The following is a 15096-nucleotide window of genomic DNA, read 5'->3' on the forward strand; positions in this document are numbered from 1 at the left end:
TGAAGGTTGCCAACGCGTGAAGCATTTGCAACACTCAACACTAGAAGGACCCGCAGCACCTCGCGCCCTCAGCTTCCCCTGGCTCCTTCCAAGTAAGGAGGCATTAACGTCTCACGGACATGAAGTGAAAAGGCAGGAGAGCCGAGAGACATCTAGGTACCCAGTGACTACCTGCTGCAAGTATAAGATATATGTATATGGATTTGATATATACACACATGTCCACTAACAGCTTCCCATGTCTCAGGTGCCCATATCCTCCTGAGCCTCCTGGAGGATTAAGCCAGGCCGGGGACTCCAACGTCAGCTGCTGAGCCCCAATGGCAAACACGGGAGACGAGCACTTCAGGCCCTAGGGCACTAAAAGGTGGTGTGTCTTCTGGGGCACTAAAAGGTTGCCTGCACCATAAAAATAAGAAAACAAATTTGACGAGCATGTTGAAAATTAGCTCCTCAAAGAAAAAGCATGAGAAGATACAATGAAAACAAAGTTTAATTATTCTCTTTAACCCTGAACCCAGAATGGGTAGCTCCACATATCACCCTGATACAAGCATTGGTTGAACCAGCAGCACTCCTGGATTCACTGTTTTAATATTTCTGAGTGAAACTAAATTTTACTACCTGATATCAAGAACCCAGATCTCATTAACTGGTTGCAGTGGAACAGATGTCCTGCTGTTTGACCAGAATTTCGAGCTCAGACTTGGACCTTTCCTGAGGAAAAGTCTCAGTTTTGACAAATGGCATTTCTCAATGAAAAACTGTTTTTCATTAAAAAATTCCTGACGGGCTCTACTTGGATGTAGAGCGAAGGGTGACCTGCATAGCTCAGACACATACTCATCCATACGACTATCCAGTACTAGGTTTTGAGTTCAGTCTACCATAAGATTTATATTATTTTCCAACTTTCACTTATGTGCAAGGCCCCCGAGAGCTTTAGGATTCCAGGCTTGTCTACTGTCCACTACACCTAGGAACAAAGTAGCGGCCACACTCCGTGATGCGCTCCCAAGCAGCATCACTGCAGGGCATCCTTCCCAAAGACTGAGATTTTAAAAATCCTAACTGCAGTATTCCTGGAGGCTTTTGAATTTAGGCAGGATCTCATGAATATTAAGACATATCACGTTATAGAAGACAGGAATGCAACAAATAGGGCTATGCCTTAAACTATAGACGTCAACAGGGAGTTTTGGCAGCATACACTGGAGAAGATAGCGGCAGCTGTCAAAACACCACTAGAGTTGCCTCTGGTAATGTTGATTGAGAAAGGGGCTTAAGGGGGAAAAAAGAGGCAAATTTTCAGGTAAACTGAAAAGAGGACAGACATCTGAGCTGAGGGGATTTCCTTGCTTCTGTAGAACATCTAAGCTGTCTTAATTGCATATTTCACTGATTTTCTTCAAGCATGGCCTCCTTCCCAGGTTATTCCTCACTATCAATTTTCACAACTTTTCTTCCATTTTCTAGACCCCGCTTTGCAGCGAGTTCTGTCAGTTCAACAGCCTCAACAACATCTGCGAGGGCTCAGGTTAGTCCCCACAGTCCCCCTGGCCACATCACCTTAAGGGGCCCCAACATGGCCCTTGGAAGACAGCAAAACAGACCACAGAAAAGGAGAAGTGTTTTTTCTTCCACATTGGAGAAAGAGGACAGCTACCTTTGGGACCTTAAAACTGTCACATCTCAGCAGAGACATGGTGGAAAAGCCTAACAATTAAGAAAAATATATGAAAAAAATAGGGATATACCCTCACTGATGTAACACATGCCTGAGATGTGAACTAACGCTTGTTGAAAATGAACGTGCTTTTCGGTACTGCTGTTCCTCCACCAAGACCAACTCCATTGCTTATGCACAGCAATTGTACAGCAAAAACCTCCTAATGAAGAACAATGCCAGGTGAGCACTTAATGTCAGCCTGCAAACAGTCGCCAACACTCCTGCATTCTCAAGCATTAAAAATATAAAAAATAAAAATGAGCAGTTAATTTGAACCTAGGACAGCTGCAGTATTTAACATACCTGCTACAAACAAGAAATATTCAGGCACATCATAATTAGTAAGTGGCAAATATCAGGAGTTATGGGGAGAAGATTGTTAAAACAGATTTTAATGCCCCAGCCTTTCATGCACTCAGGCAGAAAACCCCAGGCGGCAGCGAGCGTGTTGAGCATTAAGCCCACATCAAGGAACAAACCGCTTCGCTTTTAGAGTTGTGAAAACAAAAGTTAAAAATGTGCTTAAGTGCAAACTCCATAATTTTTCCATCGTGACTGTCTTGATTTGCTTTACAGAGCTAATACAGGGATGCCCCGGCTTTATGCCCACACATCTCTCAAGTGCTGTCCCACACTAACGTTTTAATGCTCAAGCCAGCAGAAATACTTAAGAGCCACATTTGGTACTTGAGGTTTCGGAAAGTTCTTTCTCTCTCTCTCTCTCTCTCTCTCTCTACTACACAACATCCATACAAAATACATAGTTAAAAATAACACTCATTACAGATGGCCGTTTTTCCATCTCAACTCAGAAGAAAACCACCAAGCAACCACCTTGCGCCTGAACTGCCCTCTAACAAAACAGAAATGTCCCCCCAAAATGCTGCTCAAACAGCCCCAGCTCCCTGCCCAGACACCTTGCCCCCACTGGCTCCCAGGCCACTCCAGCCCCAGCCTTCTCCTCCTCCTGCTCCTCTTCTCCTGGTTTCTCATCGACACAGAGACCCTTACCTTTTCTAATGCGGTTGCTTTGTTGGATTTCAACCTCCAATGTGAGGAAGCGCTCCAGCATCTCAGAGAAAAAGCCTTAAGAAATAAATCTTTTGACTTGAACAATGGTGCATGGCCTTGCTCATTCATCATACCTAAAAACACCTGGACCACTTTGCTGAGATTTAAAGATAAATTGGATCTTGACAATATCTGACCATTTCAGCCCAACAGGTGAAACTTTTGAACACGCAAAAGCCATTTCTCCCAGGGGGAAATGTCAGCCAGCCTCAGAACAAAATGCTACCAGAGTTGCCTACACTCAGGCTGGTGGCTTTGCAGTGAATAACCTCTTTAGATATCCAGTTTTACTAACTATAATCGCAGCTGAGCATTCAGGAGAATTTTAGGATTTTCCATTATGCTGCTGCAAAGCGGGTGCCTCCGATGGCAATGTGATGTTTCACCTTCACTTCTCTTTGTTGCCTTTTTTTTTTCCCCATTGCCCTCAGGCAGACAGCACTAACTTGCAAGGTCTGATACTGTCCTAGGAAATCAAACCCACAGCATCAGTAGGGAGGAAGGCACATAGTGCTAATTAGTATTTGCAAGTTACAACACGTCCTCTGAAAAGGATGAGGAAAGCATAAAATCCCATTTGCCTTTCCATCCCCCTTCTTTGTCTGGGCACAGCAGCCATTCAGCTCCTCCAGCAAGTCCCTTATTGATTTTGTGCTCGATCTAAAGACAACTGAAGTCAATATGAGCTGACCCCAGTAACACCTTTCACGTAAGGGTTTGGGAAAGGGCAAGATTTCTAAATGAAAGCTGTCTGCATGCCCATAAATCATCCACGTGATCCAGCTTTCGAAGGGCCCTGTTGGCCACGCCGAGCACTGACCCTGTTTGAAGGGACCCCTTCACGGTGGAGCTCACCCATCCCCAGCCCTCCAGGTCGGCTGTTCATTTATTGCTCTGGATATGCAGCTGGTTTTGGAAAGCAACATGGACCTTTCGGGTCCCACACACAGCCAAGGCCTTCTCCAAAGAGCCTGCTCCCACGGCCAGCGTGCTACCCAAAACTGGGGCCCCACAGAGTTTCGCAGTTGATGCACAGTGGCGTTTTCCTCATTTTTAACTAAAAACCGAAGTCGCCTCCAAATCTTTGCAGTCCCTGATAAAGCTTCAGGAGCTCCTACCTCCTTGCTGCCTTCTCACCTGAACTCTGCTACCAACTCCAAACACTTCCAGATCACCAAGAAGGACGTGCTACACATTTTCCGTCCTCACAACCCCTCTATGCACAAACCTCTTCAGCGAGACGTTCATACTGTAACACGTAAGGGAAGCTGAGCCACTAACTTGTATAATTCTTATTACTATTGTTATTGTCTCATCAGTTCACATATATTAAAAAAAAAAGGTAAAAACCAGCAGAATGGGGTTTTTACGTTCCAACCTATTTGAAATATTCAGTGATCCATCTCACTCTATCATCCTAAAGAGAGTACACAGTAAAAACACACAGGAGGTCAACAAAAGTTATTATAACCCCAGTAAGGAATATAAGCGAGCTTCAAATTCTCATTAAATGGCTTTTCGCTATTTTTTGCTTTGCTTTGAATTTTTGTCTTGAGAGTATGATCAAGTAATTGTTTTGGAAGAAATTCTAGTAATCTGGCACAAACACAAGCACTTTCATGATTTAAAGTGTAATGTGGGCAAAGATCCAGAAAGAAATACTAATTGTTTCATTTTAAAATTAACCTTCTCACTTTATCTTTCTGTTCCGACACTTTATCTTTCTGCTCCGAGGACATTCACAGGCCAAAGAGGGTTCTTACCCTGAAATACTACCCAAGCATAAGATGAAAATGCAGGTAAAATTAATTTTACCAATGGTCAGCTAAGAGACCTTGCTTGAGTCTCGTGTCTGGTCCTGCTGTCTGTAGGCTGAGCAAACTCCCAGAACAGCTCAGCGGAGGTGCTGCTGTGCCCTATAGTTCTCTTGTTTTTTCTCTTTTAATGGTTCTCTGCTTGCTGCATCTCAGCAGCCCTTAGACACTGTGAGAAAAAGCAACTTGGAGCCCTGCCGCCACAAACGCAAGGTGGCCTGGAAAGACCCCACTGCGATGTAGAGGAGACGGGAGAAAAGGAAACCCGGATCCCCTCCACACGCTGCAGAACAGCCAGGGAGATGAAGGATGCTCCAGGTTCTGCAGCAGAGCAGAGCCCGGGTCTCCTGACTTCGCAGCCAGCGCCTCTTCCTACCAAACCTCACAGAACTGCCAGCACCACAAACTGCCAGCACCAGGCAACCGTACGCAAAGGGAAGGAATGAGAGAGATTCCTGCATGCAAGTCAGCCGAGGATAACAGAAGCCAAGGGGACCAGGAGCCCTCTTCCTTCCCTGGTGTCAGATGCTGACACATCACCCGGTGGATTTTGCTGCACTAAAATTAAGCTATCGGGTGCAAGCAGGCATGCCAAGCGCGCATCAAGAAGCAGCGGTATGAAATGCCTGTTAGCACACAGGACACAGCCCAGTCTTCAGAGATCCTTCACGTTCCTTACCAGCAGGCCTTCTTCTACAGCATCTTAGGTCGCAGATGCTAGGAAGATGCCTATTTAAAAAAAAAAAAAAAAAAGTCCTTTTCCCAAGGGTTTTCCTATTACTTTTGTATTCCAGACACTGTGAAGCTATGGGTATTTGCCTTCCCAACGTGTAAGAAGTGCTGTAATATGGCTAATACCCTTTTACCATCTACGGGTATCAGAGTGAACCCCAGAGAGGATACAATCATAGAAACTACTACACTTTATAAAGTAGGAGTACTGCATACCATCAATATTTTAAAAAGCGAAAGGCAAATACTGTGGTTTAATCCAGTTATCATCACTCCTGCTTTAGATAATCATCATCGAAAGTCAGAAGATGGGTTGAGAGCCAATGGATTTATAGGCAGAACTCACTACAGTTGTATCAATAAGATGTAAAGCACTTGACACTTGCTTGACGAAACCTGGCCGGGGGGATTTGGGGTCATAAAACATAGTTGCTACTAAACACCAAACTGTTCAGGAAAAATATCGTCATCCTGCTAGGATACACGACTGGAGCCGAGTTACTGCTGTTGACTCACGGCAGGGTCAATACTGCGTGCGCTCGCTTTGACCAGCACTTTGCAAACTCTTGCAAGCGCATCTTGCACATGCCACCAAGGACCCATTTTTCCGCTTTCACAGGGCTGATTTCTCAGCCCGGTGGCGACACAGCGAGCGCGGGGAGGCCGCTTTGCTCTTTGCTCCCGTGCCCGGGGACAACTCGCGGTCCAGCAGGAAGAGCTGGGCCCAGAGGCCTTGAGCACTGCTGCGCAAGCAAACCTGTTCTAGCAATAAAAATGTGAAATGTGCCCTTTGCTTGTCTTACTCTTCTCAGAGCTGCAACTTCATTAGGGAAGAAAAAAATCTCCCTTTTAAGTTTAATATTTCAACATCTTGAATGTCCTCGCCAGCCCTGGGATTCAGGAGAGCCTGTGGGAATAGGGAACAGGCAGCCTGCCAGCCCCGTAACATCTGGACCAGGTTGTTCAGTTTTTATATAAAAACTAGTGGCACAAATGGCAGAATGAGCAAAAACCTGTTTAATTATCGGAGGCGACTCATCTCTATTTTCTTTTGTATTTTGCCTTATTAACGGGTCAGTCTGGTCTCGAAATATATACAGTCTTTCCTCCTAAGAAAGGCAAGCAATTTCTGCCAGGAGAGAAGCACTCAGGGAAGACAGCGGCCACGAGGAGATCAGAAGCACTAGTCAAAGCCAAGCACGTTGTCTAAAGCCAGCCTTGTCCATAGGTCCTCCCTGACCAAACTGGACAGCAATACCGCAGTTCATACGAGCCACCTAAGTGACTGAGTGGCCAAATCCAACATACTCTGGATGGTACCATCCATCTAATGCTCTGCTGCTCCATCCAGGCAGGGGTGAGCTAATACACGAGAACAAAATTCCCCTGTTCTCTCCGCTTTCCACTCACTGCTCTTGCACTTCACGATCCCGGTAGCATCTCTGCATGACAAACACGCTAGTGCCTTATTACTCATTCATTGCCAACGACAGTGAATATTCGGGATGATGATGTCAAACAACTATTGAAAACAAAAATTATCTATCAGCTCCCAGTCAGCCTAGTTGTAAACTAAATGTCATGTTAACCTGCAAGCTCCCAGATGCTTCCTAAGCGACTGCCTGAAGCCTCATTTTTTATCTTTATTATTTCTCCAAGTATTTGGAGAACTGCTATCCTGCAGTTTATAAGTTCAGGCTGAAAACTTATAAAAACATGTATGAAATCAGGATAATTTCCATTACACTTAATGGGAAAGATGGCATCCAAATCTGTCTGGTATGTAATAATGCTAAAACTGCAATTTTGATCCAGTTCCTATAATAACCTAGCTAGTTCCTGCTCCAGAAACCTCATGGTAGTGACACGGACAGGGGAAACAGTATCTCAGGCACTGTGGGATAAGGATCAGTTAATACCGCAGTCACATCACCAGGGCCTATCACTTTCCTCTTATCTCCGCATCACCGTCGCTCATATCCGAGGATTTCACCCAGCAAGGCTGTGTTCATATAAAGAGTTATCCTGATTTGATTTCTTTAATGTGATTAAAATTGGAGCCCTTCTGCCTTACAAATCACAGTACTCTCAGTGCTTGATGTTTGCCTGCCTACCTTCCTCGGAGAATTTCTTAGTGCTTTAGCTATGCATTACCTACCTGCAGGGAAATTTTACACAGCCCAGGTGACAGCTCTCCATGACTGACAGAGCTGCTTCTAAACTGCCTTATTTGAACATATAAATTTTATATACAGTGGTTAGCTAAGTATCTAATGTACTTTGAAGACCACATTAGGGAAGATAACCATTATCGGAAGATAAGCATTATCTTATCACCACGGCAAGCAAATCCTCCTGTCTTTAAAGTGTTTTAAGGCACACAAGTGCCATTTGACAAGGCGGACAGGAAGACCCGAGGTAGCATCTCAGGATCTGCCTTGATGCCCCTACACGGTGCCCAAAGGGCTGATTTCTTCATCGTAGAGCAGATGTGCACCCAGGACCCATATTGCAGCATGTGCAAACAAGCCTGTGAGCAAAGCCACACATCCACGTTTGTTTAAAAAGAAATAAAAAAGAATGTTGCTTATTTAACTGTCAAGAAACTCCCCTTCCAACTTTTAATATTCGGTATACTAGCAACTAGGCTTTTTGTGCGCTTCTTGAGCATATAGAGGGAAAAACCCTCTCTGTTCACCTGTTTCTTGGCCATATTCCTCAGTACTGGCCAAGTTCTACTGCTGTCCGTGACCATTTTCAACACTTTGCAACTGCCTTGTCTTCTCCCTGATCATCCTTCTATTTAACCAGTGGTGTGTTTACAAAATAAAACTTAAATAAAGGGCTTAAGTGAATCAGCAGCATCATCTCCCAGCATTGTCTGCCTTCTTATGAGCACTTAGCAGGAGGCAAAGAATTTTGGGGCTAAAGCATTATCTTTTTTTCCCCGCTCGGCTCTGGAACACAGTGCATTATCCCAGTTTCACTGGTTTCAAGGGAGTTGAGCGCTCCCTACATCCAGCTGCTATTGAGCATCAGCCAAAAACACACGGGGCAGGGAGGGCTTTCATATTTCTTGCACATTTTAACCCCAGGCACTCAACCTGCAAGGTGGCTGACCACTTTCCATAAGTCACGGGAGAGCAACCCCACAAATTTACTGATCTATTTGTATTTGTTCCAGGTCGTTAGCAATGGCAGATAAGGACGACAGCTTCCCCGCACGCAAACCAGGGTTATACAAGGCACGCTCCTCCCTGCACTTCTTATTCTCAAGCTGTCACCAGTGTTAATTACTCAATTGCTTCTATATGACTTAAACAGCTTCCGATCAGCAGGGTTTAGAACAAGGAGGTCCTCGTTTAGAGGTAGCATCGGACAAAAAAGAAAGAGGGACAAAAAGCACCATCCAAGAACCCATAAGGGGGACCATTTACAGGCCCTGCACATCCCAGGGGCCTCCGAACACGGGGCTGTGCAGCGGCCGGTTGCTCTCGTCTCCGTTTTCATTCACTCCACTCTCACACTGATGGACTTGTTTGCCTTCTCTGCACAAACACTGGGACGCTTTTCTTTGCAAACACGGCCCCAAGCTGCAAAGTTCATCTGTGCGCCCTTCCATAAGTTTCGACATAATCTGGACAGCAATTTCGACTTATGTAAATGTCAGCGCAGGAAAAATTAAATTAGATGGGGAGGAAAAAGACAAATTGTAATTAGCACCTGACATAAAACACGCAAGTTCCTCTCAGCATTTCATTAGTTTTCTCTGAACATTTTCAGAACAAGACAATTCCACCTCTAGGAATGACTGCAAAAATTAGAAATCCTCCAAATTTTCAGGTAAGTAAGTACATACAAAAAAAAAAAAAAAAAGAAAAAGAGAACAAAAACATTTCAACAGACAATTTATAGAGTATTTCTTTGCAAGTACGGGAGTCATCCAAGTTGAGAGAAAGCAGAAAAGTAATATAAAAACAAAACACTAACAAAATGTTAAACTGCAGTGCACACGTGTCCAAGGCAAGATGATGTGACCTGGGTGAAGAATCACCTGGGGCCGATGAAATTCACATTTGAGACAGGTTTTCTTACTCAAAGGGCATTGATGCTGCAGAGTAAGAAGGGGGCCCGGTGTTATTTCTGCAATGGCATTGCAGAAAAACACCATTCCAAAGGAATAACTTTGTCAAATCGCTCCTTCATCAGCCCCGAGGCAGATCACGCTCCTCATCTTGGTTTTGTGGCCAACATTTACAGACATAAGTGCACGTAAATAGAAAACTGGAGTTGCCCTCCCAGATGGAGCTGCTATTTCTGACACGTTTTGCACTACATGGTTTGAAAAACCCCCAAGCCAGCAACATCGTGATCAGGCTGCTCATTTGAGGTTTTCGGAATAGAGCTTTACCTAAGATGCGCTGTTTTTCTTTTCAGTCCCACTGACATCTAGCCGGATACTGGAAGCAATAAAACACCTGCCTGTGGTTCTTTGCACCCAGCCTCCTTGGCCAAATATTTCCCGATGCCCTCGCAGCTCGAAGCTGACGGATTTACGTCCTGGATATAGCTGCTATACCCTGCATCTGCATCAATGACGCTGGCTCATCTTGCACCTGTAAAGGCGATATCTAACACACAATTCCACCTTAAGCAGAGGATGCATTTTTCAGGGAGTTTACCTAAGAGCATACGGGAGTTTTGTCAGACATTTCTCACCCGCATGCAACTTTCCTATCGTTAAAAAAAACAACAAAAATAAGCAAAGTGAACTCAAACCGAACCAGTTTCTGGGTAGCTCAAAAGGCACCAGGTTTGGAGCTTTAGGTACTCGCCAGGTGCCCACAATTAGGACTGAGCTCCCGCGGCGGCCCAGGGAGCCCTCACCGGGAGCAGCTCCAGCTCCTCCAGGCTCCCATCCCAGAGCGTCTCGGCACACTTTGCTCTTCCTTTCTGGCACCAGCAGTTGGTAACGGGGGCCCCTCTGGCCCCTGCGTCCTCCCTCAGACACAAGCCCAAGTGCAGCACGCACATTACTCGGCGCACAGACCTACTTCCCTAAAGAATCACACATAGCAAATATACACTTCTCCCAACGTTATACAACTGCTACAAGAAAAAAAAAAATCCTTGATTGTATCCTTTATTTTTTTATTCCTTTTTTCCCCTCCCAGCAAGACTCATAAGCACTGCTATAAATTACCCAACATGCAGAGGCCTGATAAGCCACCGCGTTTCTGTTCTCAGCTGCCTGCCTGAAGGAAACGTTTGTGGCAGGGGCAACACCCCCGTCACCTCCGTCCCCCTACGCTCGGTGCGTGACCACACGCACTTCTGCGCCAAGAGGACCCCACCTGCTCCATGGGCGCCCCCGGGGCCAGCAGCAGCCCCCCAGCCAGCGGGGCAGCCAGCCGTCCTCACACTGCCCTTCCCACATGGAGCACTGGCGCGTGGAGCCTGGCAAAGAAACCCCCTGCCCTGCTCCACAGCTACCCAGGAGGAGGAGGGCAGTAAGTTATAGATTGCAATTTCAGCTCCTGCACCTGCGGAGTTGCTAAGCTGGGCCAGCATCTTCCCTGTGTGCTGGAAACCAAGCGAGGAACTTGCAGTGAGGGCTCCCTGCACGAATTTCTGCTGTTGCCCATTCTAAATAAATGCCTGATTCCTCCTGAAAACCCTCACAACACCCAGCAGCAGAGAGTTGCACAGACTGATTGTATGCAACACTTTTTTATTCTTTTTTAACATTATTTCTTCACTACGGACAACACATCTATTACCTGTCTCCTCCCCATCTTCAGGTGCACGACCAGGCTCGGCAGCACAAAGTGGGCTCCTATGCTGCTCTGTAAACCTCCTCCCAACACCCACGGCAGCATCCAGACCGGGCCCTGGGCATAAACCCCAGGCTTTTTTAACATTATCCCTTGCCATTTGCCCTTGCCCTGAGATGTGGTTAAACATCTCCAGCTGGGCAGCAGCAGATTTAAACCAGGTGCTAGACGCTTTTGCATGATGTTCTCCCACATAGGGATAAAGCAACAATAAAATGCCCCTTTGGAGGGATTTTGGCCAGCACAGGGCTCACCAAGAACAATCCTAGGGCTACAGAGCCACTGCCGGCGCTGCGTTTTGGTGCTGCCTCGCGTCCCGGGCACAAGCCCCGGCTCAACCATAGTCCCGACTCAGGACCCGGTCACAACGTGTCGCAACGCGCTCCCGGCTCATGCGGAGGGCCCCGGGCAGGAGGCCCCTGGCCACGGCCACAAGCATGAACTAGGCTCATTCCGCAATGCTAAAACTTGCAGGCGTTTAAGGCTGCAGAGATCGGACGCTATAAACGGGGCTCTTGATGGAGACCCCAATCCCAGCTGTGAATCTACAGGGAACAATTAAAAACACATATTAGCTTCCACAGCTGGCATTTTAATTAATTATCTCGGCTAGATTCCTCACAGCTTTGCAGCACATTTCTCTGTCCCACACAGCATCTTTAAAACTCCCCTTCTGCATCACAGGACTACTGAACCCAGGGAGATTTTAATAGGAAACCCTTCGCGACACTATAAAGTGCTGCAGCACCAGAAGTTTTAATTAGCAGAGGCTGAGCCATAGGAAACACCGAGCCTCTTGCTTAACTTATTACCGAAGGTGCGCTTGCTTCCTGACGTCCCGTGCTGCGCTAGCACCCGCCTTTGGGAAACTTGCTTCCAAAGGGAAAGCCACGGTGCAGCGTACGGTGCAGAGCCCCGCGGCTGCCCCGTCTGCTCGGAGGAAGGGACGGTGACACGGTGACACTGAGCAGTGCAGGGGCACCCAGCGGAGGGTTGCGGTGAGCTCCCCACCCTGTGCAAGGCGCTCGCTAAGCGTTATAAGAAAAACCAGGCGCATAAGCGCAGTTTTTGGGATAGTGTGGGGGAAAAACACCCATCGCGCCAACTTCCCCGATGCCCGAGGGCCGCTCCTACCGTTGAGCTGCCGGTACACGATGTCCTCGAGGAGCGAGAGCCGCTTCAGCACCGCGTCCTGGACGGAGCCGTGCGCGGCGCGGGCGCTCGCGTTGGCCGGCCCGGCCCGCGGGCGCGCATCGCGGGCGGCCTCGGCGCCGCGCGGCGCCACGGGCCGGCACTTGGCGAGGAAGAGCACGAAGCCGGCGGCCGCGAGCACGTTGAGCGCCAGCAGCACCTTGACGCGCCGCAAAGAAGCCATCAAACTGCCGCGCAGCGCGGAGACGCCCGCGGCTACCGCTCCGCGCCGCCACCGCGCAACAACTTCATGCCCCGCGCAGCGCCCCCCGCCGCTCCGCGGGGCTCGCGCGCGGCAGCCCTGCGGCAGCGCGGCCGGCTGCGTGCGCGGCCGCTGCGCGGGGGCGCAGCGCGGGGCATGCCCGGGGGCGGCCCGCGCGCCGCCCCTCCCTGCGCGCGTCGCGCTGCAGCGCGCAGGGGGCGGGCGCGGAGCGCTGCGCGCGGCTCCCCCACACACACGCGCGCAGCCGGGACCCTCGCGCGCTGCAAAACGCCGCCCGCAGCCGCGCAGGGACTGCGGCAGGCGCCGCTCCGCTCCGCACCGCCCGCGCTCCGCTCCGCGCTCCGCACCGCGCTCCGCTCCGCGCCGCCCGCCCGCGGCCGCCCAGAGCGGCCCCGGCTGCACGGAAATCCCGGCCTGGAGCCGCCGCGCGGGCTGGGGAGGGCGGAGCGGGGCCACGCCGGAGCGGGTGACTCCCCCTCTCTCCCCCCATGGGACCCTCCGAGCACAGAGCGGGAGGGGGCGGCAGCGCTGCCGGCATTTTGTGTTAAAACCGCCCTTTTAGGTCAAAAACAACAAAAAAGTCATCTTTGCTGTGCTGTTTCAGAGGAAGTTTCCAGGCTGGGGGAAAACGGGCACATGGCCCCGCCACGATATAGCTCCCTGGTGCTCCCGGGTAACGGCTTCAGCCTCCAGCAGGGCCATGGACGATCCTGACGACCCCAGAGGTCTCTGGGCCCCCACTGCCCTCCCTGCTACTCCTCCCACCCAGAGGAACCCTTTGAAATGGTCATCTGGAGAGCGCGCAGGAGCACGTGTAGGATGGGCTTTCGGGAGGATAACCAGACTAACACTGTAAACAGGATTGGAAATCCAACATTTCAATGTCACCAAGCTGAGCATCCTCATTTGCGGATAGGGATTGTGGAGCAGAGCAGGGAGGCTGGCAGGGTCCCTGAGGTCCCTCTGGCCCAGCCCGGCTCCAGCAGGTCCCCTGGAGCATAGGGCACAGAGCTGCGTCTGAGCGGCTGTTGGACCCCCAGAGAACTCCACAACTGCCTGCAACAACCTGTTCCGTGCTCTGTCACCCCCACAGCCAACAGGTTTCCTCAAATTGAGGCAGAACCTCCCCCGTTTCAGCGGGTGATGGCTGTCCCCTGCCCTGTCACTGGCCACCACTGAGGAGAGCTCGCGCTGGGCTCTGCAGCAGCCCCGTGTCCCACCTGTCCCGGGGAGTCCAGCACGGGACACAGCCCTCCTGGGGCGGCCTCTCCAGGGTTGAGTGGGGAGAACAGGATCCCTGCCCTCTTCCTGCTGGCAACGTCTTCCTGGTGAGCCCCAGGTCACCGTGGACCTTGTATGTGCCATGGTGGCCAGTGGGAATTCAGCTGGTAGCCCTACATGCTTAGGGCTGCATCGGTTTGCCATAGTTAACTCCGACTTCCAGAAGGATTATATGGAAATGAATTAGAAATTTGAGCAACGTTGAGTCATAGTGTTATGCAAGGCACCTTTTCAAGACGTAAGAGTATCCCCTCTTACCTTCAAGCCATAATTTAAAAAAAGAAAAAAAAGAATATCAATGCCATGGAAACAAACCTAAAATTGTTGCACAGGCTTGGGAGTCTTGAATTAGTTGATGGCTTCTACCTTCAGAGCCAGGTTGATGAATGACAGAAGACTGCCACAGCTCTAAGGTTAAAGAGTTAACAGGCGTGCTAAGAGTAGGCAGACTGTGACATCCTGTGGCCCATCCTCTCCATTCAATATTTCCTGGGTTTTCCATTGGAAAGGTAAATCCATGAATGCTTCTGGGGACACAAAACTACACCTTTGAGTTTGCTGCAAGCCAGGAAGGCCTTTGTCAGGGCTGGGGTGAGGTCTCTCATTGCACATGCTAGTCCGAGGAGTTGATGGGGGTTTATTTCTTTTCATGCTGACAAACAGAGTTCAATTTCCAGAGCTGTAAAAAGAGGCTTCCTTTTTTTTTCTCCTCTTTTTTTTTCTCTCTTTTTTTCTTTTCTATCATTATGAAAAAAGGTAAAATCTCATAGAGTTGTTTACCAAGAGAAGCCACACAGCCTCAGATGATGAGGAACAGAAATATTAGTGCCAACAGTAAATTACCTGCTACTTATTTAAAAGTTTTGGGTACAGAGGGCCTATTCTGGCAAGTCATTGCTTGTGCACAGGTACCGTTCCAATGCGTTGTGCATATCACACGTTACACAGAAATAGCCAGCTTTGCTGGAATTGGGAAGCCCTAATAATATGAGGCTGCATTTAAGGGCATAAAGCTGTTTCATAGTATGGCCTTAAAACAAACAAAACAAATCTTAATTTTTGATTAAAAAAAGAAATACTTGAACCCTGATCATGCTAAAATCCCTCCTGCTTAAGTGCAAGGAACCTGGCTGGGATTACAGGTAGGTTTGTACAATAACTTGACTGAAGTGATTACATTCATGTTTTTTTCCAGATCGCTCCCTTGGACACATGAATTCT

The 15096-nt window shown here is 48.6% G+C and overlaps 1 protein-coding gene across 1 annotated transcript in view; it reads right to left on the minus strand.

Annotated features, from left to right (window-relative positions):
- Positions 1-12570, minus strand: part of GALNT17 (polypeptide N-acetylgalactosaminyltransferase 17) — a 169846-nt gene extending 157276 nt beyond the window's left edge. Inside the window, exon 1 of the mRNA XM_088530133.1 lies at positions 12315-12570. Within this exon, the coding sequence (XP_088386259.1) occupies positions 12315-12555 (241 nt within the window). The 5' untranslated portion in view covers positions 12556-12570. The remainder of the gene's footprint in view (positions 1-12314) is intronic.
- Positions 12571-15096: the final 2526 nt, after the last annotated feature.

The sequence above is a fragment of the Tinamus guttatus genome, unplaced genomic scaffold (genome assembly GCF_059628265.1).
Source record: "Tinamus guttatus ecotype Peru unplaced genomic scaffold, ASM5962826v1 Tinamus_guttatus_pri_ptg000356l, whole genome shotgun sequence".
NCBI classification, from domain to species: Eukaryota; Metazoa; Chordata; class Aves; order Tinamiformes; family Tinamidae; genus Tinamus; species Tinamus guttatus.